This window comes from Pelophylax lessonae (genome assembly GCF_965119305.1).
Source record: "Pelophylax lessonae genome assembly, chromosome: 4".
Classification (NCBI taxonomy): Eukaryota; Metazoa; Chordata; class Amphibia; order Anura; family Ranidae; genus Pelophylax; species Pelophylax lessonae.
This window is the reverse complement of record NC_138771.1, coordinates 578,445,294-578,469,184: the sequence shown is the minus strand read 5'-3', so window position 1 is coordinate 578,469,184 and position 23,891 is coordinate 578,445,294. Positions and strand designations below refer to the sequence as shown.

Sequence of the window (23,891 nt, the reverse complement as noted above, 5' to 3'; positions counted from 1 at the left end):
CAAACCGCCGTAGGGCTACGTCGGTCGCACGCCTGCAGCTAGGGGGCGAGCGCGTCAGCGGGGAAGCTGATGCAGTGGGCAGGCGGCTCAGATTGCCGCCTGACACCTGCAATCGCTCCCCGCCGAGAGAGAAGAACGGTCAGCTGTTGTAACCACAGCTGACCATTCTTCTCCCTGGAATGATCACAGAGCTCCTGTGATCCTTCTATATAGGATGAGAGGTCTCTATTGTCATTCCACAAGCCAGGCCCCCCCCCCCCCGCAGTTAGAAACACGCCCCTAGGTACACATTTAACCCCTTGATCACCCACACTGTTAACCCCTTCTCTGCCAGTGTCATTATTACAGTATCAGTGCATATTTTTAGCACTGATTACTGTAGTAATGTCACTGGTCCCCCCAAAAGTGTCAAAAATGTCAGTCAGGGGTCTGATCTGCTCGCCGCAATGTCACAGTCCGGCAAGGAAAAAAAAAATCACAGATTGCCGCCATTACTAGTAAAAAAAAAAACAATAAAAATTACATAAATCTTTCCCGTAGTTAGTAGACGCAATAACTTTTGCTTATTGCGATTTTTTTTTAACAAAAATATGTAGCAGAAAACAAATTGGCCAAAAATGTTAAAAAATGTAGGTTTTATATATTTTTTTTTTGGGAATATCATATAGCAGAATGTTAAAAATATTGTTTTTTTTTTTTTTTTCTCAGAATTGTCGCTCTTTTTTTTGTTTATAGCTCAAAAAATGAAAATTTACACAGGTAATCAAATACCACCAAAAGAATGCTCTATTTGTGAAGAAAAAAGGACATCAATTTTATTTAGGTACAGCGTCACACGACTGCGCAATTGTCCATTAAAATAACGCAGTCATTAAGGGGGGAAATCTTCCGGCCCAGAAGTGGTTAAGGCCCGTACACATGATACGAAAATCGGAAGTAAAATTTCGTCCAACGAACGATCTGCCGAGTTTCAGATCAATAGTATGGTGCTTTCAACAGCCGATTACGAGTTTTTGGATGAGAAAAACTGAATGGGCAGACCAAAAGATTTTGAATCGTATGTGAATACAACATCCGATTTTCCTTTTAATCAGTACAGTTTTCGTCTGAGAAAAATCGTAAGAGCAAGACTAGGCATGCTCAGAAACGAAAGAATACATTGCAAAACACTTTAACACATTACATAATTTCTGAAGTTGAATTCTGTCGTAGGAGAATTTTCGTATAAACCTAACCTCTTCACTATCCATTTGAGATTTAGAAAGCTAGGTTCCACCCACTTCACAATGTATGCATTGTATTATGAGCCCTAGCCAGCTAGAGCAATGTTTACCAAATCAACAGAATGTATGTAACTGAATTGCTCTCCAAACATGTCTCTACCTACATGTTTGTCTAAATAAATATAATTTTCAATCTGGCTTCAACAGTCAAAATGTTATTGAAACTCATAAGTTTTGGGGTTTCCCCTACATTAGCATGCAACAAAACACAGACGAAAAGTTGTCCGATAATCTGATTGTGTGTACGAGGTTTAAGCCTTCCACCAACCCTGACCTACTGATACATGATACTCCTAAAAAGAAAAAAATCTTGCTCATTTTCTCAGTATTGTGGAAATACCTCTCCCATATAATGCATATATATTTTACATGAATCTGTAGAAAATGTTTTACAGTAAAACCTTGGATTGAGAGCATAATTCTTTCTGGAAACATGCTTGTAATCCAAAGCACTCTTATGTCAAAGGGAATTTCCCCATAAGAAATAATGGAAACTCAGATGATTCGTTCCACAAGTCCTTCAGTTTATAGTCTATATACAAAGATTATAGCAATGTGATAGGTTGTGTAACCATAAAATGTTCATCCACAATATGCAGCCTTCCAAAGGGGATTAGAAGCAAAATCTAGCAGAGCTACAGAATATAAGAGAGATGAGAGGCGCCTCTAAGTGTAGCAATATGGTTACATTTAATGAAGGTTCAACATTTAGCAACTCACATGGTTGATGATTAAAATAGGCTCACCTAAGCATGCAGGCATCAGGGGTAAAGCTGTCCATCTTCTGAACCACCGGCTCTCACCACTGGCAGTCTGCAATCGTGACCGGGAAGAATAGCCTGCAGTAGAGTGATCTGAAAGTGAGGCTTTGAATCACTCGTGGAGTGCAGCGGGAAGGGATGATGAAGATGGCTGTGCAGAGGATGGTCTATGTGGACAGCTTTACCCCAGATGCCTGCATACTTAGATGTGCCTGTTTTAATCATCAACCATGTGAGTTGCCAAATATTGAACCTTCATTAAATGTAACCATATTGCTACACTTTAGAGGCTCCTTTCTTCTTTTTTATACATGACGCTGCTTGTATATCAAGACATCGCTTGTATATCAAGTCAACATTTATTTTAAAAAATTGCTTGTCTTGCAAAGCGCTCTCAAACCAAGTTACTCTCAAACCAAGGTTTTACTGTATTTATTTTTAGGTAAATGCACATAGCTAAATGAATAAGATACTCAATAGGAGCATTCCATATGATCAATTTGCATTCAGAAGGTAAAAATCCTAAAGCAAATTCTCAGCATTTGTAAAAGTGATTTACTGCTGGGCTTTGAATCGCCTAAATAATCTTAATTTGAACAGCAGAAGATTAAATTGCACACATGCTTAATGATTCCCATCTCCCCTCTTATCACATTTGGAAACAAATACAAACTAGTTCCTTGAATAAATGTTAAACCTAAAAGATATTCCCTGCTACGAATTATGAAGCTGCAATGAGTGAAATTAATAACAACCAACATCCCTTTTACAATATAATTGCAACAGACTTCCCTGTTCTTTGTGGTCAGAAAAATGTAAATTGGGGATGTCGTATAAATCTGAGCGAAGAAATGTAGAGCCTCTATTTTAGAGAAAACTAAGCAGGAACAGATCTGCACACGGCAAAGAAAAGAGAACATGGAACGTGAAATTTGGACCTCAGGTATTTATTGCATGTTAGATAACTCTTAAAATTTGACATTAATGAAGAGAACCAGTCACAGTTGGGCTTATTAAGGAAATGTTTAGTCTTAAACTCTATGTATAGCCATTTTATTTGCTTTGAATAGGGGGGGGGGAGGGTTAAATCTGGAAAAAAAAATTGTTCTGCTTTTCTTGTTGGGAAGATTTTGTTTGCCTGAGAATGACTTGGAGTTTAGAAGAAAAAAATCCAAATGCCTCACAGCTTCCTTCTATCATAGGGAGGAGAAGGTTCGCAACGCGTGGCACCCATGGTCAATCTTTTTATTTTCTACCTCTTACCAGGAGTTGATGGACTAGTAAGGCTCCACCTACAGCGTTCTATTATTTTTGTGAGACAATTATTCCATGCTGGACTGGGTTTCCTCCCCTACTAGAGAATCCCACATTATTCCATGCTGGACTGGGTTTCCTCCCCTACTAGAGCATCCCCCTCCCCCTTAGGGTCCATGTACACGGGACGCTGGAAATGGACGTTTAGGAGCAGTTGGGCGTTTTTTTCAGAAGCCCCTGAACCCATCTACATTTTATCTTATCTGTCCATGTACACCAGGTCGTTTACAGTCATTTGCAGGCAGTTGCGTTCAGGGACTTTTTTTAGAACGCAATTATTTGCGTTTGAACGTGAGTTTCCCGGCGTTTCAAACGCACAAACGCGTCCGAACGCGTCTGAACGCGTCCGAACGCGTCCGAACGCGATGACCCGGGTTTAGCGTTCGCGTTTTTCCATTTTAAAGGGGAATAATTTTTTTGACCTCTAGGAACGCTTCTAAACGCAAACGCCCGCAAACGCCGCTAAACGCCCGCTAAACGCGGGTACAAATGCGACCGAACGGACGTTTCAAACGTCCTAAAAATTCCAGCATTCAAAGGGACTTTTAACAACGTCCCGTGTACATGGAGCCTTACTCCTTAATTCTCCCTCCCATGCACCCCCTTTTTTTGTCTACCTGTTTTTTTTATTAGCTCCTGTATAAATTAGGTAAAATAGTTGGTTGAAAGGTTTGGAACACTGGTCTCTGGCAGGCAACCTATGAAGGACTTGCACTTTCGGCTAAAGTCTCAGTCTCAGTTATGTTTTTTGGGAAGTTTTCATGGACTTTTGATAGAATGTTAACACTGTAGGTTAGGGTGACCAGATGTCCCCAGTTTCCGGGGAAAGTCCACGGACTGAGGACACAGTCTGTTCCCAATTTTGTCCCCAGATAGGGTTGACACCTGTCCTGTATTGCCCCTGACATTCCAGGTTTAGACACTTGTGCCCGAGTCTCTGTCTACCTGTGACCCAGACACAAAATACTTCCAGTCCCATCCATCCATTCAGTAAATAAGTCTTGGGGATGGAGCTAGTGCCGGACCAAGTTACGGTACTGTGCTCCACTCAATGAGATTCCTATCAGCTGTGCCTCTCTGCCTCCCCTGCCTGGTGCCTCTCTCACTCCCTGATGCCACTGCTACCACCTTGAAGATCTCCTTTGCAGTCATTGGTTGCTGTCCTAGCAACCAATGACATGCTTTTTATGCCTTTCACACTGCATAGTAGGAGGTAGCTCTAGAGCAACTCCACCTCCCAGCTCTCCCCCCCCCCCCCCTCAGCTTGGTTGCAGTAGCTCCCGGGTCCCGTTGGTAAGGCAATCTGAATGGATGTGTTAAAGAGGGCAGGGGGCACTGATATAAGGGGGGTGTTTCTGATCTCTGGAGGTCTCTACAGAAGTGGGTGGGGGGGGGGGGAGCCTGATATAAGGGGACTGTGAGCTAATGGGGATCTCTAAGAGAGGGGTACTGACTGCTGATCTAATGGTTGGTGATCAACCATTAGATCAGCAGCACCCCCCTTAGAGACCTCCATTAGCTCACAGTCCCCTTATATCAGTGCCCCCCTCCCATATCAGTAATGCCTGTCAGTGCCACCTATCAGTGTCCATAATTTCCGCCTATCAGTGCTCATCAGTGCATCCTCATCAGTGCCCATCATTGCCACCTATCAGTGCCCATGATTGCTGCCTATCAGTGCCCATCAGTGCTGCCTACCACTGCCAATCAGTGCCCATCATTACCACATATCAGTGCCACCTATCAGTGCCCATCATTGCCACCTATCAGTGCCACCTATCAGCGCCCATCACTGCCGTATATCAATGCTGCCTATCAAAGTCCATCATTGCCACCTATCAGTGCCTATCATTGCCGCGTATCAGTGCTACCTATCAGTGCCCATCATTGCTGCCTATCAGTGCCTATCATTGCTGCACATCAGTACCGCCTATCAGTGCCCATCATTGCCGCACATCAGTGCTGCCTATCAGTGCCCATCATTTCCGCCTATCAGTGCCCATCATTGCCGCATATCATTTCTGCCTGTCAGTGCCCATGACTGCCACCTATCAGTGCTCATCATTGCTACATTTTTTATTTTCTTTACCATCTTACAAGGATTCAACATGTCTTTTAAGTAAGTGTTGCTTATGACATGAGTGCCTAAACACTATGCGCTATATTTACCATAGAAAAACTGAAGCAGTTCTGAGGCAAAGTGCTGAGTTTGGAGCAGTTAGGAGAAACATTACATTGGTTTCTAAAATAGCTCTGAATTTAGCACTTTGCCTCCACATTGCTCCAGTTTTAGTTTGATAATTTAGCAGATTGGGGATATGTATTAAAAGAACTTCTGGTGCAAAAAACTTTGCCCCAGAACTGCTCTTTATGCATATGACTCCACTCTAAGTTCTATATGTATTAATCCTATGATCTAATCACAAATAGATCTTCATATTTTAGCTTTAACTGGTCCCATAAAAATGGCATGTGCTTGGAATATTAAAGGAACACTCCAGGCACCAAAACAACTTAATCGTTGTTATAGTTTTTATGGTGCCAGGATGTTCCTGGCACTGGCTCACAATTCTCGAATAGTTTAACCCCAAAGTCTGTGTTTCAGCACCAATCTCCAAGCATCCGGACTCTTCTGGTTTCGAAATCGCTCAAAATTTGAAGGCTCCTGCAGGGCTGACAAGTGGCGCCTCCTATTGGCTGAGAGAGGTTAGCTGATGCTCAAAGCCATTCCGTGACTCCCATTTATAAAACTGGCTTGAAAAAGAAAAATACCTTTTTCAAGCCAGTTTTATGTCGGGGGTCACGTGACGCTGTGATTGCAGGTAGCAGAAGATTGGTGCCCTCAGCTCTACTAAGCTCAGTGGACCCAAGGGGATGGTGATCCATTGACTGTGGGCCTATGGGAACATCCGTTGGTAACATCCATTTCAGAGGAATCCAAGCTCATTTGACCTGTTTGCTATACGGCAATATAGGTCCATGCGTTTTGGTAAGCGCATATATAATTTATTTCATCTGGTGACGGGATTTGACTACCACTCTTTACTATTGCTGGGCTCCATATTTCATCTGTGTGGATTGTGTTTGCTTAGCTCGTTTGACCTGTATGCTATATGGCATTATAGGTTCATGCGATTGGGTAAGCGCATATTTACTTCATTTGGTGACGGGACCTGACTACCACTCTGATCATCTCCACCATCGCTGGGCTTCATACTTCACTTGTGGATTTAGTGTGTTTTTTTGCACATCTTATTTGTTTCATGGGACTTTTTTCACTTTATTTTGTGATGTTTATATGACTTTTATATATCACCATACTGATTTATGGGACTCTTTTCACTATGGATAAGATGTTATGCTTATTCCGTATGCATGTGAAATGTGAATAATTAAGGTTCATTAATTATTTCTAGCACTGCACTTATGTTTTATTTTGTACTTTTCACAGTTTTTTGAATGGTAGTCACTGGTTGGCTGGGAGCATCAGCTGACTACTTTTAGCCAATCAGAGGCGCCGCTGGGAGATTGACGCTGGAACACAGACTTTGGGGTTAAACCGTTCGAGACTGGTTTAATCCCATAAATTAAGACAGCGCTCAGGGACCTCCTGACACCATAAAACCTAATTTCGATGAAGTCATTACGGTGCCGAACTGTTCCTTTAACGTTTGTAGTCTTATAACAGTTAGCTATTATTATTTGATTATTTATGTTAGAAGGTATCCTACGTGTTGTTGCCATGCAATCTTTTACTGTTCTGAATTGTTAATTTATATTGCTATTGTTGAACCAAAATTCTTTGGTAAGAATAACATACAAAATATGCTTTGAAAAGTTTTTTCTTTATCTTATCTTTTTAAAATTTTGTAGTCATATCCCCAAAAATTCTAAGAAGTATCTTTTTTTTTTTTTTTTATCTCATGGACAAAATGTGAGAAATAACCTATATATCATCCAATCATCCCATAAACACATAACACATACATTGCATATATAATTTGAGGAAAATATGCTTATAAAATAGTTGACCCAAATACAGGACCCCAAATATTTAATACCATCAGTAATGTAACAGTCTTCAAGGACCCCACAACCCCATAATGCGCAAGCCTTTACTTTTAAGAGAGATAATGCCTCACTTACTGCCCTGCTGAAAAAAAATTTCACTGCAACAGGAACACAGAAATACAAAGGTGACATAGGGGTTCCATACTTCCTTACTCTACCTTAAACAATAAATTAATAATAATAATACATTTCAACCTGTGTTACTGTTGGAGACTTCCCCTTACTTCCTGTCTGGTGAAACCATTGTCAGCTGGACACCAAGAAAGTCTCTCCTGAAGACCCATGGAAAGCAATAAAACCTGATAAAGGTTTTAACTCTATCTCTAAAGTTTTGGTTGGAAACATACTTTTAAATTATGAGTTTGACACCCACCCTCCTTTTGGGTATTTTCAACAAAAAGGTGCATTTTTTGTTTTAAAAATGAAAAAAAATAAAGGAACAACATAATTATGTGCATAAAAAAGAAAATGGTAAAACTTACATCGTTTAAAGTGTACCCGACCTGGAATTCATTAATGTTTTACATTATGCCCTTCCCATAATTCCCATAAAAGGGATAGTGCATAAAAACATCGCTACCAGAACCTTAAAGCATATCAAAACCCAAAAACTAAGATTTTATAAATTGGCTTTCTTTTTTAAGTTTTTTTTTTTTCCCTGGTGATCCAGTAAGTCTGTTATTTTTCAACTTCTTTTAACTGACCAAGCTGTGCAGCAAAAAAGGCAGTTATAGGATTGATACAAACCATTTACCACTGACAGGAGTGCTTACAATGGACAACTTTTATTTAATTAAAACATTTATCCCAAAAGCAAAAAATAAATAAAAATTAAGCTGTAGTTTGGCTTTAATTTGTTAGTAATTATGTTGCTGTCCATAAGGTGGCTTCATTGCTCCTCCATAGATAGAGTGAAGGAGAGGAATCCCCAGGTGAATTAAATGAAAAAAACAACCTTAGGACTCTTTCACACATAGGTCAGTTTGTCCGTTTTTCATCCATCCGTTGACGGATGAAAAACGGACATCAGTGCATCTCTATGTAAAAACGGATTACAACGGATAATCATCCGCTAACATCCGTTTTCATCCGCTTCCGTCAATGTCCATTTTTGGAACAGATGAATGCCCTATTTTTCATCCGTCAAAAAAATGGATCGGACGAAAAACGGATGTAAGCGGACCAACGGCCTGTTTTTCATCTGTTTTTGCATTGGTAATGGATGTAAAAAACAACGGATGAAAAACGGATCAAAAATGGATGAAAAACAGAGGAAAAGGGATGAAAAACGGATGGAAAAGTACGAAAAACTGATGAAAAACGGATGAAAAATGGATGAAAAACGGATGAAAAACTGATACATTTTGACGTGACTGAACTGATGAACTGAACGGACTGTATGTGTGAAAGGGGCCTGATGCAGCTACCACATCTAAGAATTGTTAAACTGTGAAATATATTACATTTTTTTTTTTAGGTTTATATACATTTTAACTTAACCTCTTCCGGACTGCCCCCCACAGTTTTACGTCAGTACTTTGATGTTAAATACCGGGGTTATGGCAGCAGATAGCTGCCATATGCCCGGTATTTTTTTAAACTGCTGGCGGTCCTCTTTCACATAACGGTGTTCCCAGCGGTGGATTCAAGGTGCCCCCCGCCCCCCCCCCCCGCCGCTTCCCGGTCGTTTTCCCCGCTTACTGGACTCGTCAGTAGCGGGGAAAATGATCCGGTCCACGCTCCTCACAGGCAGGAAGTCAAGTGAGGGCAAGATGGTCCCCACTCGACTCTATAGCCTTGGAGGACCGGAGCGACATCAAACGTCATCTCCTAGCAACGCATTTAAAGAGCCTATTTTTTTTTCATCATGAAAAAAAATTACTCTTTTTTTTTTCTTTTTTAGTGTAGTTGGGAGGTCTGAGGTCTTTTTGCCCCCAGATCTCACATTAAAGAGGTCCCGTAATGCTTATTTCTATTACAAGGGATGTTTGCATTCCTTGTAATAGGAATAAAAATAAACAAAAAAAAATTAAAAACGGTGTAAAAATAAAAAATAATAGATAAATTAAATAGGGAAAAAAAATAATAATTAAATCGCCCTGTCCCCGTTAGCTCGTGCGCAGAAGCGAACGCATACGCAAGTCCCGCCCACATATGTAAACGGTGTTCAAATCACACATGTGAGCTATTTCCGCAATCATTAGAGCGAGAGCAATAATTTGAGCCCTAGACCTCCTCTATAGCTCTAAGCTGGTAACCTGTAGAAATTTTTAAAGTGTCGTCTATGGGGATTTTGAAGTACCAATTTTTGTCGCTATTCCCCGAGCGTGCGCAATTTTGAAGCATGACATGTTGGGTATCTATTTACTCAGTGTAATATTATCTTTCGCATTCTAGAAAAAAATTGTGCTAGCTTTACTGTTTTCTTATTTTTTAATTAAAAAAAGTGAATTTGTTTAAAGAAAATTGCATTTGGAAGAACGCTGCGTAAATACGGTGTGATAAAAAATATTGCAATGATCTCCATTTTATTCTCTAGGGTCTCTGCTATATATATATATATATATATATATATATAATGTTTGGGGGTTCTAAGAAATTTTCTAGCAAAAAAAAAAACTGATTTTAACTTGTAAACAACACGTGTCAGAAAAAGGCCCGGTCCAGAAGGTTTTAATCTTGTCTTTGTTGGAATACTAAATAAGATAAATCAGAGAATTAAGAAATAGTTACTGTTTCTTTTTAATAGAAATAATGCAACTCTTTAATCATCTATTGTTATGTAACCCTCACCTCCTAGCCTGCATTTTTACACTTTTTAAGCCTAACTACCGTTGCAGATTTTCCTACCCAGTGATAGCCCCTCCCCAATGCCCCAGCTACCGTTTTATGCTATATATTATTTTATACGTACCATTTCCATATGTTTTCAGGGTGGTTACCTAAGATTGTAGTGACTTCCTCTTCACTTCTTCTCCAGACAGGGTAGTCCTCAGTGATGCAAAAAAAAAAGAGATTACTGCAAGAAACAGTGTCAAATAGGAGGTGGGATTGCAGCTAGAGCTAATTTTTTTAATTTTGTTTTTTTACACCTTCTGTGGGAAATTTGAAATAAAAAAAAAAAAGCCCTGGGCTGAGATTTAATGTGTATGTTTGGACCAGGGCTTTTTTTCAGCTGGAACTTGGTGGAACTCAGTTCCACTGCCTCTGGCGCTCTGCTCACCATTATCACTTGTAAACACAGAAGTCCAACTTCTGTGTTTAAAAGTGACAGCTTGTCTTCCAACGGCTCCCACAGATCTGATCCCACTGAATGCAGGATGGGGACAAGGGAGATGCACGTGCCTGGGATGGAGTGCAGATGCTGACACCCCCATTGGATAATCTCCCTGCAAGTGAGAGAGGTGGAGCCACCTACAGTGTGCAAGGAGGTACTAGAAAAGAAGAGGGGTGAAAGTTAGATCTGGATGGGGGATGCAAAGGTAAGTAGCTGTGGAAGAAGGCTGAAGTCTGCATTCTGTGTAGTGCACCCCTGAATTCTGCACTATATGCGTAGTGCACCCCCAAACTCTGCATGTATTGCAAATCTGAACTCTGCATTGTGTGCAACCCCCACTAAACTCTGCACTCTGTACTTACTATGTACTGTGCTATGCACTTTAATAACCCTATAGGACCCTCCCACTGTTAGTGAAATTTGACCACACCCACTATTTGATGCGGTTTGGAGGGTGTGTCTGTGTGTGTGTAGGTGGGAAAAGGGAGGATTTGGGGGGTCGTGATAGAGTTCCTTCACCAATTTTTGAGAAAAAAAGCCCTGGTTTGGACTATATATATATATTTTTTTTTTTTTTAGGAGGACATCATCAAGAGAGGGAAAATGCTTGGAAGATGGCCCAACAAGAAAAAGCCATTGGTAAAACACAAAGTTACCTTAGACTTTTCTAGCAGTAATCAGACATACACTATACATTATCAAAAGTATTGGGAGGCCTGCCTTTACACGCACATGCACTTTAATGGCAACCCAGTCATAGTCCATACAGTGTGAGGTTAAATATCAATTCATTTATTTTTATAGTCGAGCGAAGATAAATCCATCAGTTCCTGATCTTTTGCTTAATTTTAATATTTAAACTGCTAATTGTACTTTCACTAGGGATATCAGCTTCTCTAAAATCTAGTGCGGTGTCTAGGGGATGGTAGGTAGTTGTACACTATATTGTCAAAAGTATTGGGATGCCTGTCTGTACACGCACATGAACTTTAATGGCATGCCAGGCTTGGTCCATAGGGTTCAACCCTTTGCAGCTATAACAACTTCAACTCCTCTGGGAAGGCTGTTCACAAGGTTTAAAAATGTTTCTATGGGAATGTTTGGCCATTCTTCCAGAAGCGCATTTGTGAGGTCAGGCACTAATGTTGGACAAGAAGGCCTGGCTCACAGTCTCCGCTCTAATTGATTCCAAAAGTGTTCTATCGGGATGAGGTCAGGACTCTGTGTAGGCCAATCACGTTCCTCCAACCCAAACTCACTCATCCATGTCTTTATGGACCTTGCTTTTTGCACTGGTGCGCAGTCATGTTGGAACAGGAAGGGGCCATCCCCAAACTGTTCCCACAAAGTTGGAAATTTTCCAAAATGTCTTGGTATGCTGACGCCTTAAGAGTTCCCTTCACTGGAACTAAGGGGCCAAGCCCTGCCCCTGAAAAACAACCCCACACTATAACCTCCACCAAATGATTTAGACCCATGCACAAAGCATGAAGACATGGATGAGCGATTTTGAGGTGGAGGAACTTGACTGGCCTGGACAGAGTCAAGAACACCTTTGGGATGAATTAGAGCAGAGACTGCAAGCTAGGCCTTCTCGTCCAACATCAGTGCCTGAACTCACAAATGCGCTTCTTAAAGAATGGTCAAACACTCCCATAGACACACTTGTAAACCTTGTGGACAGCCTTTCCATATGAGTTGACGCTTTTATAGCTGCAAAGGGTGGGCCAACTCAATATTGAACCCTACGGACTAAGACTGGGAAGCCATTAAAGTTTATGTGCGTTTAAAGGCAGGTGTCCCAATACTTTTGGTAATATAGTGTATTTTAAGGATCTGCTTCCCCTTCTTCAGGGCTAATAGGCAACCATATGTAAATAATAGCATATCAAAGACTCAGGAAACATGTTATGCTTATACATAAAAGGTGTAAAAATCATGATAGATATACAGTGCCTTGCAAAAGTATTCGGCCCCCTTGAACTTTGTGACCTTTTGCCACATTTTAGGCTTCACACAAAAAGATATAAAACTGTAATTTTTTGTGAAGAATCAACAACAAGTGGGACACAATCATGAAGTGGAACGAAATTTATTGGATATTTCAAACTTTGTTAACAAATAAAAAACTGAAAAATTCGGCGTGCAAAATTATTCAGCCCCTTTACTTTCAGTGCAGCAAACTCTCTCCAGAAGTGAGGATCTCTGAATGATCCAATATTGACCTAAATGACTAATGATGATAAATTGAATTCACCTGTGTGTAATCAAGTCTCCGTATAAATGCACCTGCACTGTGATAGTCTCAGAGGTCCGTTTAAAGCGCAGAGAGCATCATGAAGAACAAGGAACACACTAGGCAGGTCCGAGATACTGTTGTGGAGAAGTTTAAAGCCGGATTTGGATACAAAAAGATTTCCCAAGCTTTAAACATCCCAAGGAGCACTGTGCAAGCGATAATATTGAAATGGAAGGAGTATCAGACCACTGCAAATCTACGAAGACCTGGCTGTCCCTCTAAACTTTCAGCTCATACAAGGAGAAGACTGATCAGAGATGCAGCCAAGAGGCCCATGATCACTCTGGATGAACTGCAGAGATCTACAGCTGAGGTGGGAGACTCTGTCCATAGGACAACAATCAGTCGTATACTGCACAAATCTGGCCTTTATGGAAGAGTGGCAAGAAGAAAGCCATTTATTAAAGATATCCAAAAAAAGTGTTGTTTAAAGTTTGCCAGAAGCCACCTGGGAGACACATCAAACATGTGGAAGAAGGTGCTCTGGTCAGATGAAACCAAAATCGAACTTTTTGTGAACAATGCAAAACGTTATGTTTGGCGTAAAAGCAACACAGCTCATCACCCTGAACACACCATCCCCACTGTCAAACATGGTGGTGGCAGCATCATGGTTTGGGCCTGCTTTTCCTCAGCAGTGACAGGGAAGTTGGTTAAAATTGATGGGAATATGGATGGAGCCAAATACAGGACCATTCTGGAAGAAAACCTGATGGAGTCTGCAAAAGACCTGAGACTGGGACGGAGATTTGTCTTCCAACAAGACAATGATCCAAAACATAAAGCAAAATATACAATGGAATGGTTCACAAATAAACATATCCAGGTGTTAGAATGGCCAAGTCAAAGTCCAGACCTGAATCCAATCGAGAATCTGTGGAAAGAACTGAAAACTGCTGTTCACAAACGCTCTCCATCCAACCTCACTGAGCTCGAGCTGTTTTGCAAGGAGGAATGGGCAAAAATTTCAGTCTCTCGATGTGCAAAACTGATAGAGACATACCCCAAGGGACTTACAGCTGTAATCGCAGCAAAAGGTGGCGCTACAAAAGTATTAACTTAAGGGGGCTGAATAATTTTGCACGCCCAATTTTTCAGTTTTTTATTTGTTAAAAAAGTTTGAAATATCCAATAAATTTCGTTCCACTTCATGATTGTGTCCCACTTGTTGTTGATTCTTCACAAAAAATTACAGTTTTATATCTTTATGTTTGAAGCCTGAAATGTGGCAAAAGGTCGCAAAGTTCAAGGGGGCCGAATACTTTCGCAAGGCACTGTAAGTAAAATTGTGTTGAAAAGGGAAATTTTTTGTGTAAAGTGGAAGTGTTTGTGTAAGGTAACTCATGCATCTGAATGTGATGTGAATTCAAATTTACAGTGTCTGTTCAGATCCATGCACCCGCTCCTCCCCACATATAAAAATTTGACTTGTGATTGTGTCCGTGCAACAACTGTCTGTGCATCCACTTCTATGGGCTGCCTGCACACAGTTCCCGAGGTGGATGCACACGCATCTGCCAGTGACTCTGCATGGAGAAAGGGCTTATACATCCGTCTGAATGAGCCCTTCAAAGTCAAGTGCTTTCTACATTTCATAGCTTGAATCTATTTTACTTGTATTTATGTATTTTCATTATAGCTGACGGGAATAGAAGAAACCGGGTGATTTTTCTCCTGTTGGGTCTTCTTTTTCTGAAGTTCTGTGTTTTGGTGGTCTTCATAAGCCTCTCCTTTGTTTTATGTAAGTATCAATATTGTGTTGTACACACCATTTTCTTTTTTTTACAAAGTTTGTGTGTAGATATACAATTGTTGTATTTAATATCTAAAATTAAAGTATAGAAAACAAATGTTTTTGTTTTTTTTTAATTTCTGCCATTTTTGCTAAGTTGGAGCATACACAGCAGTGGAAAATTTAAGGGCAGGTTTGACTGGAGGGAGCCCACTCCTCGTTAAATGCAAGGGACACACTGGGCAATGGCAGCCGGAGGCATCCAATGTGTCTCCACGCCAAATACAAACAACAAGTTATACAAAAAAGATGGGAAACACCCCAATTTATAAGTAACTTTTACAGTAAGGTGCTTATGGAAGGGCAATGCACATCACAGACAGACTAAAATTTCCCTGCACACATTTGGACAAGAAAACAAAATAACAAACTGACCCTGTCTAGCAATTCACATTAAAACACAGGGTTTAGTTGCGCAAATTTGCAAATATATGTGGAAGCCTCAGTGCCTACATCAAGGCTCCCCTGTATACTTCAGTTCTAGCTCTATAGTTTAGGGAGTCTCTTATTGTATAGCTTGATCACTGAATTTGGTGTGGGGACACTTTGGAAGCCTTCAGCTATCATTGTCATTCTTGCTGCCTCAACCTCCGCAATATCTCCAAAATATGTCCCTTCCTAACCAAAGACACCACAAAGTGAAAACATGGGGGAAAAAATTGGGACTTTAATTGAGGCAAAATGGCATTGGAAGTTTAATCATGGTTAAAAACCATATGTTTATTAAATAATAACAAATAGAAAGAAAAAATATATATCGATTGCAACATCCATATGCACCACCACATGTATAACATCCAGCAGTACAATAGACAATCAAGGTAAAATAGTACATAATATAATCATAGGGATACATAATTGAAGCCCATTTGGTAATAACAGAGACATAACATATTCCAGAGTTGACATCTAATGCGGTTTATACATGCATATCGTAGAGCATAGCAGTGTGCAATCGTGATAGCAACTAGTAAAGTATGGTCAAATTCAGATGCATCATAAGGCCCTACGCGTTTCGTGATCATCATCACTACTTCAGGGGCGAATGCATCATAGATCTAAAATGAAACATGTAAGAATAAATGATAGGTCCACACTTAGGGGAAAGGGGGAGATAACAGGGTAACCAGAGAGGGAACAAGTGAACCCTGTGTGTAGTACTTACATAGCCATTGTATATGGGACGGTAACCCGTCACAAAAGAGGGGATGCCCATGTAGTCTGCACCGGGAGCTGTAGTAAAGGGACTGAGGGATATGACACCACAAAGCTTCTAGTTCACTCCCTGGTCATCTCCCGCCTCGACTACTGCAACTCCCTCCTCAAGGGATTACTTTTACATAGGCTGACCCCCCCCCCCCCTTCAGTCCATCATGAATGCTGCTGCCATACTCCATACACCACCTTACCAGCCGCTCCGTGTCTGCTACTCCTCTCTGTCAATCACTCCACTGTTTTCCAATCAAACAACAAATTAAATTTAAAATACTAAAAACAACTTGCAAAGCCATCCACAACTCTGCCCCCAGCTACATCACTAACCTAGTCTAAAAAAGCCAACCTACTTGTTCTTTTCTATCCTACCAAGACCTCTTGCTCTCTAGCTCCCTCGTCACCTCCTCCCATGCTCGGCCCAGGGCTTTTTCTTAGCCTTTCCCATCCTATGGAACTCTCTTCTCCAATCTGTCTGACTATCTCCTACTCTGTTTGCTTTGGAGGATCCCTGAAAACCCTTCTCTTCAGAGAAGCTTATCCTGCCCCCACCTAACAACTTTACTTTTTTTTCTCCATCAGCACACCCACCACAGTTATTACCTTTTGTATCACTTGCCCCTCCATAACGAGCAGGGCTCTCTGACTCCTTCTGTATTGAATTGTATCGCAGTGGTACTGTCTGCCCTCATGTTATAAAGCACTGCACAAACTGTTGGTGCTATATAAATCCTGTATAATAATAATAATAATAATAATAATAATAATAATTGTGCTCTGGGTCCAATGGGTCCCTCTGCCTTTAAGGAAGAGTGGGCTCCCTCCAGGCAAACCTGCTCTAATTTATCCACTGCTATCTATTCTTTAACATGGAGACTCTCAAAAATATAGAGTTAGAAACGCAGTATACAGGGGAGCCTTGACGTAGGCATTGCGACTTCCACATATATTTGCAAATGTTACATAGTAGGTGAGGTTGAATAAAGACAATAGTCCATCCAGTTCAACCTGTGTAGGTGTGTAAGGCCGTAATCACCTCCCATACCCCTGAATGTTTTGATTCTTGAGGTGTACATCCAAAAGTCTTTTAAAAGTATATTCAAGAAAAAACAAAACCTCCTGCGCTCAAGTGCTGTCTGATGGAGTAGAAAGAGGTGCACTGCAGACTCAGATGTAGAGAGAGCTGTTTGGTCTTGCTGCCCCCTTCAGGATCAAGGGTATCCAGAACCACTGGTAGAAAAGACAAAAAAGAAAAAAAGGGGGCGCACCGACCTAGTGCATTACCATAAAACCATTTATTAAAATATTAAAAGGTGTACAAAGTACTCACAAAACTAGTGTGATACAACACACATCGAAAATAGCATAAACAGTCTCCAAGGTAGCCAGGTCCCAATTATGACGAATGGGCATGCAGATGGTCGCATGGGGCTGCTATGGCTAGGCTGACGCGTTTCAGGGGCGAGCCCCCTTCCTCAGAGCCAGATGAAATGCCGCTCATATGCAGCGGCATTTCATCTGGCTCTGAGGAAGGGGGCTCGCCCCTGAAACGCGTCAGCCTAGCCATAGCAGCCCCATGCGACCATCTGCATGCCCATTCGTCATAATTGGGACCTGGCTACCTTGGAGACTGTTTATGCTATTTTCGATGTGTGTTGTATCACACTAGTTTTGTGAGTACTTTGTACACCTTTTAATATTTTAATAAATGGTTTTATGGTAATGCACTAGGTCGGTGCGCCCCCTTTTTTTCTTTTTTTCTTTTTTGTCTTTTAAAAGTAGCCATACTCCCCGCAGTAACTACCATTTGTGGTAGAGAATTCCACAGTCTAGTAGCCCTTACTGTAAAGAACCCTCTGTGTAGCCTGAGGTTAAAACGCTTCTCCTCTATTCGCATTGTATGGCCTCGTGTCCTCATGCATTCCTTACGACTGAATCATTTTTTTTTCTATGTTGATATCACCGTTTAAGGTATTTATAAATTGCTATCATGTCCCCTCTCAGGCGTCTCCTCTCCAGGGAGAATAAATCAAGCGCTTGTAAGTGCTCTTCATAATTAAAGTCCTCCAATCCCCTAATCAGTTTAGTTGCCCTTCTCTGGACTCTTTACAGCTCCAACACATCCCTCCTGAGGACTGGCGACCAGAACTGGACAGAATACTCCAAATGCGGTTGGACCAGTGTTTTATAAAGTGGTAGGATTATAGTTTTATCTCTGGAAAACATCCCCTTATTTATGCATGCTAATATTCTGCCGGCTTTGGTAGCTGGAGATTGACATTGCATGCTAGTGTTAAGTCTATCTTCTGCTAAGACCCCCAGATCTTTCTCCAATTTTGATTCCCCCAGAGGTTTCCCCCCTAAAGTGTATTGTGCTTTTATGTTTTTTGTCCCCAAATGCAATATTTTACACTTCTCCACATTAAACCTCATTTGCCATGTAGTTGCCCACTCTGCGATTTTGTTCAGGTCATTCTGTAAGATTCCTGCCTCACTATGTGAAGGTATTGCCCTGCTTAATTTTGTGTCATCTGCAAAAAATGAAATTGAGCTACTGATCCCATCCTCTATATGCTACATATGAATAAATTTAACAAGATTGGTCCCAGGACTGAGCCTTGGGGGACCCCACTTTCCACCCCAGACCAGTCTGAGTATGCGTTATTTATTGCCACCCTTTGGACACACCCCTTTAACCAGTTCCATATCCAAGAGCAGACCTTATGTCTGCAGACCTTATTTTATATATTAAGTTTTTGTGGGGAGCTGTATCAAATGCCTTAGCAAATCCAGATACACCACATCCACAGGTCTCCCTCTATCTAGCTCACAGCTCACCTCCTCGTAGAATGTTAACAGATTGGTTTGACAAGAGCGCCCTTTAGTAAACCTGTGCTGATTTCTGCTGATGATGTTGTTCTCTTTAGCAAACTCTTGGATGTGGTCCCTTATCATCTATCATATCATATATTTGCAAATGTTTGTAACTAAACCCTCTGTTTTAACATGAATTGTTAGACAGGGACAATTTGTTTGTTTTTTTGTAGCCTAGCTGGTAAGTGTGCTGGAAAAATTTTGTCTCTTTGTAATGGCAGAGTTACCAGGTTAAAATAAAGGGAATGGAAGTGTGGGGAAAAAAAGAAAACGAATACAGCCACCACATCCAAAGACCAGTCAACTGCAATACTATCAATTTTTTATCTTTTGGTTTAGATACGCTTTAATTAACAAAGCAATCTGATTTTCCGACCTTTTCCTCCCCAGATTCCAAATTGAACCAACAAGTGTCACAGATCAGTGGTAAGAAACTAAAGTATAATTCTACCTCTGAATTTGCCTAGGAAAATTATTTGTAAGCTTGTAATTATAGCAGTTTACATACAGTATTATTGATGTTTTCTATCTTTGATCTGGATTTTTTTCTGATGGAGTCTATAAAAATGTCAGCCGTTAGTTGGATATTTCTGTTACTCTTCTGTGATATTTCAAAGCTTCCTCTAACTGACTCTCATTCATACACCCTACTAAAATACTGCATGATGAGCTTTATAGGGCAAGTCAAATAAGAAAAGATCTCTAGACTAGAAATAGGAAGGTATAAGTAAACTAAACATACCCCCCCACAGCATGCTGGGGGTGGAAGCTGCCCCTTAAGTGGACATTTTTTCTGCCCCACATGTAGCAAAAATGGCCGCTTTGGACAGAGATAAATCTACCTGTGTGTGAGCGTGCTCAGTCAGCTCATTAACACTGAGCCTGTTAAAGATGCAGGCCCAGTTCACTGAAAATAAGACTGTTGTGTGACAGATGCAGAGGCTGGCAGCAGACGAAACTTTAAACATGCTTAACATCATTGAGGAGCCTTGGTCATTTCTGCCTATTTGACAGGCGGATTGGCTGGGCAGGGAGCTCAGTAATGCTGAGCCTGTGGTTTTGCCAGGTCTGGCCATACTGAACTGTTCTGAGACTGTGTCCTTGTGGGAACTCCAGGCTCAGTGCCGCACCCCACATTCCTTCTATGAGTGCAGCCCGAGGCAGCAGTATCAACTGGCTCCATGAAAGAAATGTCCCAAAGTACCCTGGTTCTCCCAGTCCAAAGATCTCTATCTTTAAGGTCCCTGCTTGCAGAAACATGTATGCCAATTGCTCTGCACTAATCTACTTGTTGGAAAAATTCCCCTAGATTTTTATGAGACCAACAAGCATAAAGTATCTGTGCTATAAACCAGCTGTTCTAGATATAGAGTTGGCTGAGGGACTTAAAAATTGATTTGCGGGGGAGACACCTGGCCGCGATCTATCTACATATCTGATCTACGCTCTCTGCCAAAGCAGAGGGGAAAGAAGCAACCTGCAGCATCGCTGGCCGCCGATACACTGACTGACTCACTTGCGACACCTGCACACCTCTGGGTATGTCGTGGAAGAAGGGGAAAGCTAAGGGGCCCTGCTGATTGACAGAGTTCTTCTGCAGCTCCCAGCCTTCTGGAGCTCAAGATGGCACCGGCTCGAGACACAGAGTGGTGGCTGGCCGCCTCACAGCCTCAGGAACCTGACACAGGACATCCAAACTCCATGGACTGCCCCAGCCCTCCCAGCACAGGCAGCGAGGGCAGAAACAAAAAAGCAGCAACCTCTCCCTTCGCCTCTCTCAGCCATAACGCTCCGGTAAGGAAGAAATGTAAAGCCAAAGCTTGTTTGGCTGTACATCTCCTATGGATTCACTCTCTGCTGACGTCACAGATGTTGGACTGACAGCCAGCTCAGCCTCTCAGCCGGCTTAGACATCCAGGGCGGGGTGAAGGGCGGCGACTTTAGTATAAAGGGCTCCGTGATGCGTGTGGCTCCACCTCTGAAGACGCCAACCAATGACGAAACACGTAAGTTGGAACGCACGTCGTGACGTCACAGGAGCTGGGTGGAGCGCAAACCAGGAGGTTACCGCTCTCCACTCCACAGCTTCATATGTGATGGCGCTTTTACTCGGTTTTACTTGTCTTTTGATCGTGCAATATATTTTTTGGATTTATGTGCAATAAAATCTTTTAAAACAATACTGCACTATCTGGAGCTGTCCCTTCTTTTAACATACCCGGCTGGATAAGGGCAGCGGAGGAGCGATAGCTACTATTGGAGTAAGCGGGGACCCATCCCGGACCTGGGGGCCAATTAAGCCTATGTGGTCTTAATGCCATAAGGCAAATAAGACCCAATTGTTCCGGTGAGTGAACTTTTTAACTACTAGCCACGGTGGAAACCAAAGTGACACCAATATCTGATTGGGAAGCCTGGCACTGAGCACCCGAACTTTATCTCCCGCACTGCACAAAGATACATATTTCTTTTGAACATTTTTCACAAGAAGTCACGTCTAAATGAACTGTGTGGAACATTTATCAGATTACCATATATCTCATACACTACATATGAACTTGACATTTTGATCTATTTACAACGTGCAATTTTTTGAATTGGTATTATGTTTTGTTTATGTATGCTATAGGAATTGATCTTAATTTGTTTACACTGATTTTACACCAACACTTCTGCACTTACTTCAAGCACAATTATTTATTTATTTTGAAGCATATTAGTATTGTTTACATTACATATTCATGCACTTTATTATTGAGCAAGCGCTATAGGTAACTTTTCCCATTAAGGTTACTTCACACTCACCCCACTAGCACTTTACTATAGCAGCTGCTTCCCATTCTTTTAGTATAAGTTAGATCCATTGGCGCGGTGGATATACTACCAGTATATCATATTCGCCAATGTAAGATTAATGTCAGATTGTTTGTAATATACTTGTGCTTTTCCCTGCAACAAGTATGGTCTTTCTCGCTGCCTATAACACGCAGCCACATTCGCATTAGCTCCCTACATTCACCCCTATGTCTAATAAAATTGGTTCACTAAACGCCAAAGGGCTAAATAGCCCCTATAAAAGATCTTTTTTATGGAAAGAAGCCTTATCATTCAAATGTGATGTCCTATGTGTCCAAGAAGCCCACTACTTCTAAAACCCCCACAATGTACTCACCAAAAATTCCCCCATAACTTTTTAGCCAGTAAAAACTCCAAAAAACGCAGTGTCACGATAGCCATAAAGGACTTTCAACTTCACACTGCAGTCTCTGATCCAAACAGCCACTTTTCAATACTCTCAGCATCCATAAATAATTCCCCACTAACCATAGTTTACATATATGCCCCTCGTGTATATTTGTTGGTACCTCAGGCCACAGGGGGTGGGACTTTTATGGCAAGTGATTGAAGATATCAAGTGTAAATCATAGAATATTTATTTTGGAAAAGAGAGAAGATATTTACATAAAGTTCATATTTCGTTGTGCTAGGTTATAGACTGGGGACATGTACTCCTCCCCCTCCGTGTTGGCGGCCACAATGTCCCGATGGCAGACTCGGATGCACACGCCGCTAGTAGGCGCATGCACAGAAGAGCTGGTGTCGCGTGACGGACGTCACATGCTGGTACGTGCGGCGCTTCTATGTGCATGCACGAACCGGCATAAAAGGCCAGGGAACCACCGTCTAACCTCAGTTCCCTCGCAGAGAGGGAAGAGGAAGGACCGAAGCGCTTCTGCCCAATCTCAAATGTAAGTTCCCCTACTACTTTTGGATTGATATACAATCTTTTGACAGTTCTGTGACTGCATACATATATATAGAAAACCAAGACCTTGTCAATATATCTCCCTGCTAACAGAAGGACAGGATAGCCTCCCCCCGCTTACACGCCTTACAGGCTGAGGGGTGCAAAAAGATATCCAGCTATCCACGGTCTAACCTCAGTTCCCTCACAGAGAGGGAAGAGGAAGGACTGAAGCGCTGCTGCCCAATCTTAAATGTAAGTTCACTTATTACTTCTAGTTTTTTATACAATTTTTTGCCTGCTCTGAGATAACATCTACATATATGAAAAAACCCAGACCTTGTCATATATCTCCCTGCTAACAGAAGGACAGGATACCCTCCCCCACTTACACGCCTTACATGCTGAGGGAATGCAAAAAGTTATCCAGCCATCCATCTATTGTTGAGCCACCCCGGCTGCTCCATCCCAGCTGAATTAGCAACACTGTAAGTCTTTTGAAATACATGATAATACCATTATCGGTCTTTCAATATATACTTACCTTATCTCTGATTTAAACACTCAGACATACATCATCATTGGACACACCATAAGGTTCTCGCTGCTTAAGGAAGGCAATTTATCTATACATGGATTGAACACAAAAAATGTATGTATACTTATAAATATGATATACCAACGGTTACTCCAAGGTATATCGAATAATTACTTCACTACATCTTTACTGTTACAGAAACTGTGACAAAAACGCATAATCCCACCTCCTGAATTCCTTTATCACTACTGAAGACCTATATGACGTTTGGCACTGCACTCACGAGAACGGAAGAGACTTTACCTGATACTCTTCTGCTCATAAGGTTTACTCCAGAATAGACTACTTTCTTGTAGATAAATATACTCTTCAAAAAATCACCTCATCCACTATCGGGGGTAATCACTTCGTCAGACCGTGACCCCATTTCTATGGAAGTACTCCTTGGCAATACATCTGGCTCGCCTGCTACCAATCAAACCAGTAAACAACAAATAATAAAAAGAGATCACCTTCTTTTTACAAATTAATGCAGAATCAGTCATCAATTCAACCATACTCTGGAACGCCCACAAAGCCTTTATTAGGGGTATCCTTATTAAAATTTCAGCCCCCTGATAAGAAACGAATCATGCGGCAGGTAACCAACATAATTGCCCAAATCAAACTATTAGAAACTCGCAATAAAGCCCAATATGACACCCGCCTCATCGGAGAGATCTTCT

General features: G+C 41.4%; 1 protein-coding gene across 2 annotated transcripts in view; it reads left to right on the top strand.

The window, feature by feature from the left end:
* Nucleotides 1–2,880: 2,880 nt before the first annotated feature.
* Nucleotides 2,881–23,891, top strand: part of LOC309554296 (hepatic lectin-like) — a 120,193-nt gene continuing 99,182 nt past the window's right edge. For both annotated transcript variants that reach the window (XM_082255949.1, XM_082255950.1), the window contains exons 1-4: nucleotides 2,881–2,987; nucleotides 11,286–11,345; nucleotides 14,645–14,746; nucleotides 19,274–19,309. In XM_082255949.1, coding sequence (XP_082112075.1) covers nucleotides 2,963–2,987; nucleotides 11,286–11,345; nucleotides 14,645–14,746; nucleotides 19,274–19,309 — 223 coding nt within the window. In that variant the 5' untranslated portion in view covers nucleotides 2,881–2,962. The remainder of the gene's footprint in view (nucleotides 2,988–11,285; nucleotides 11,346–14,644; nucleotides 14,747–19,273; nucleotides 19,310–23,891) is intronic.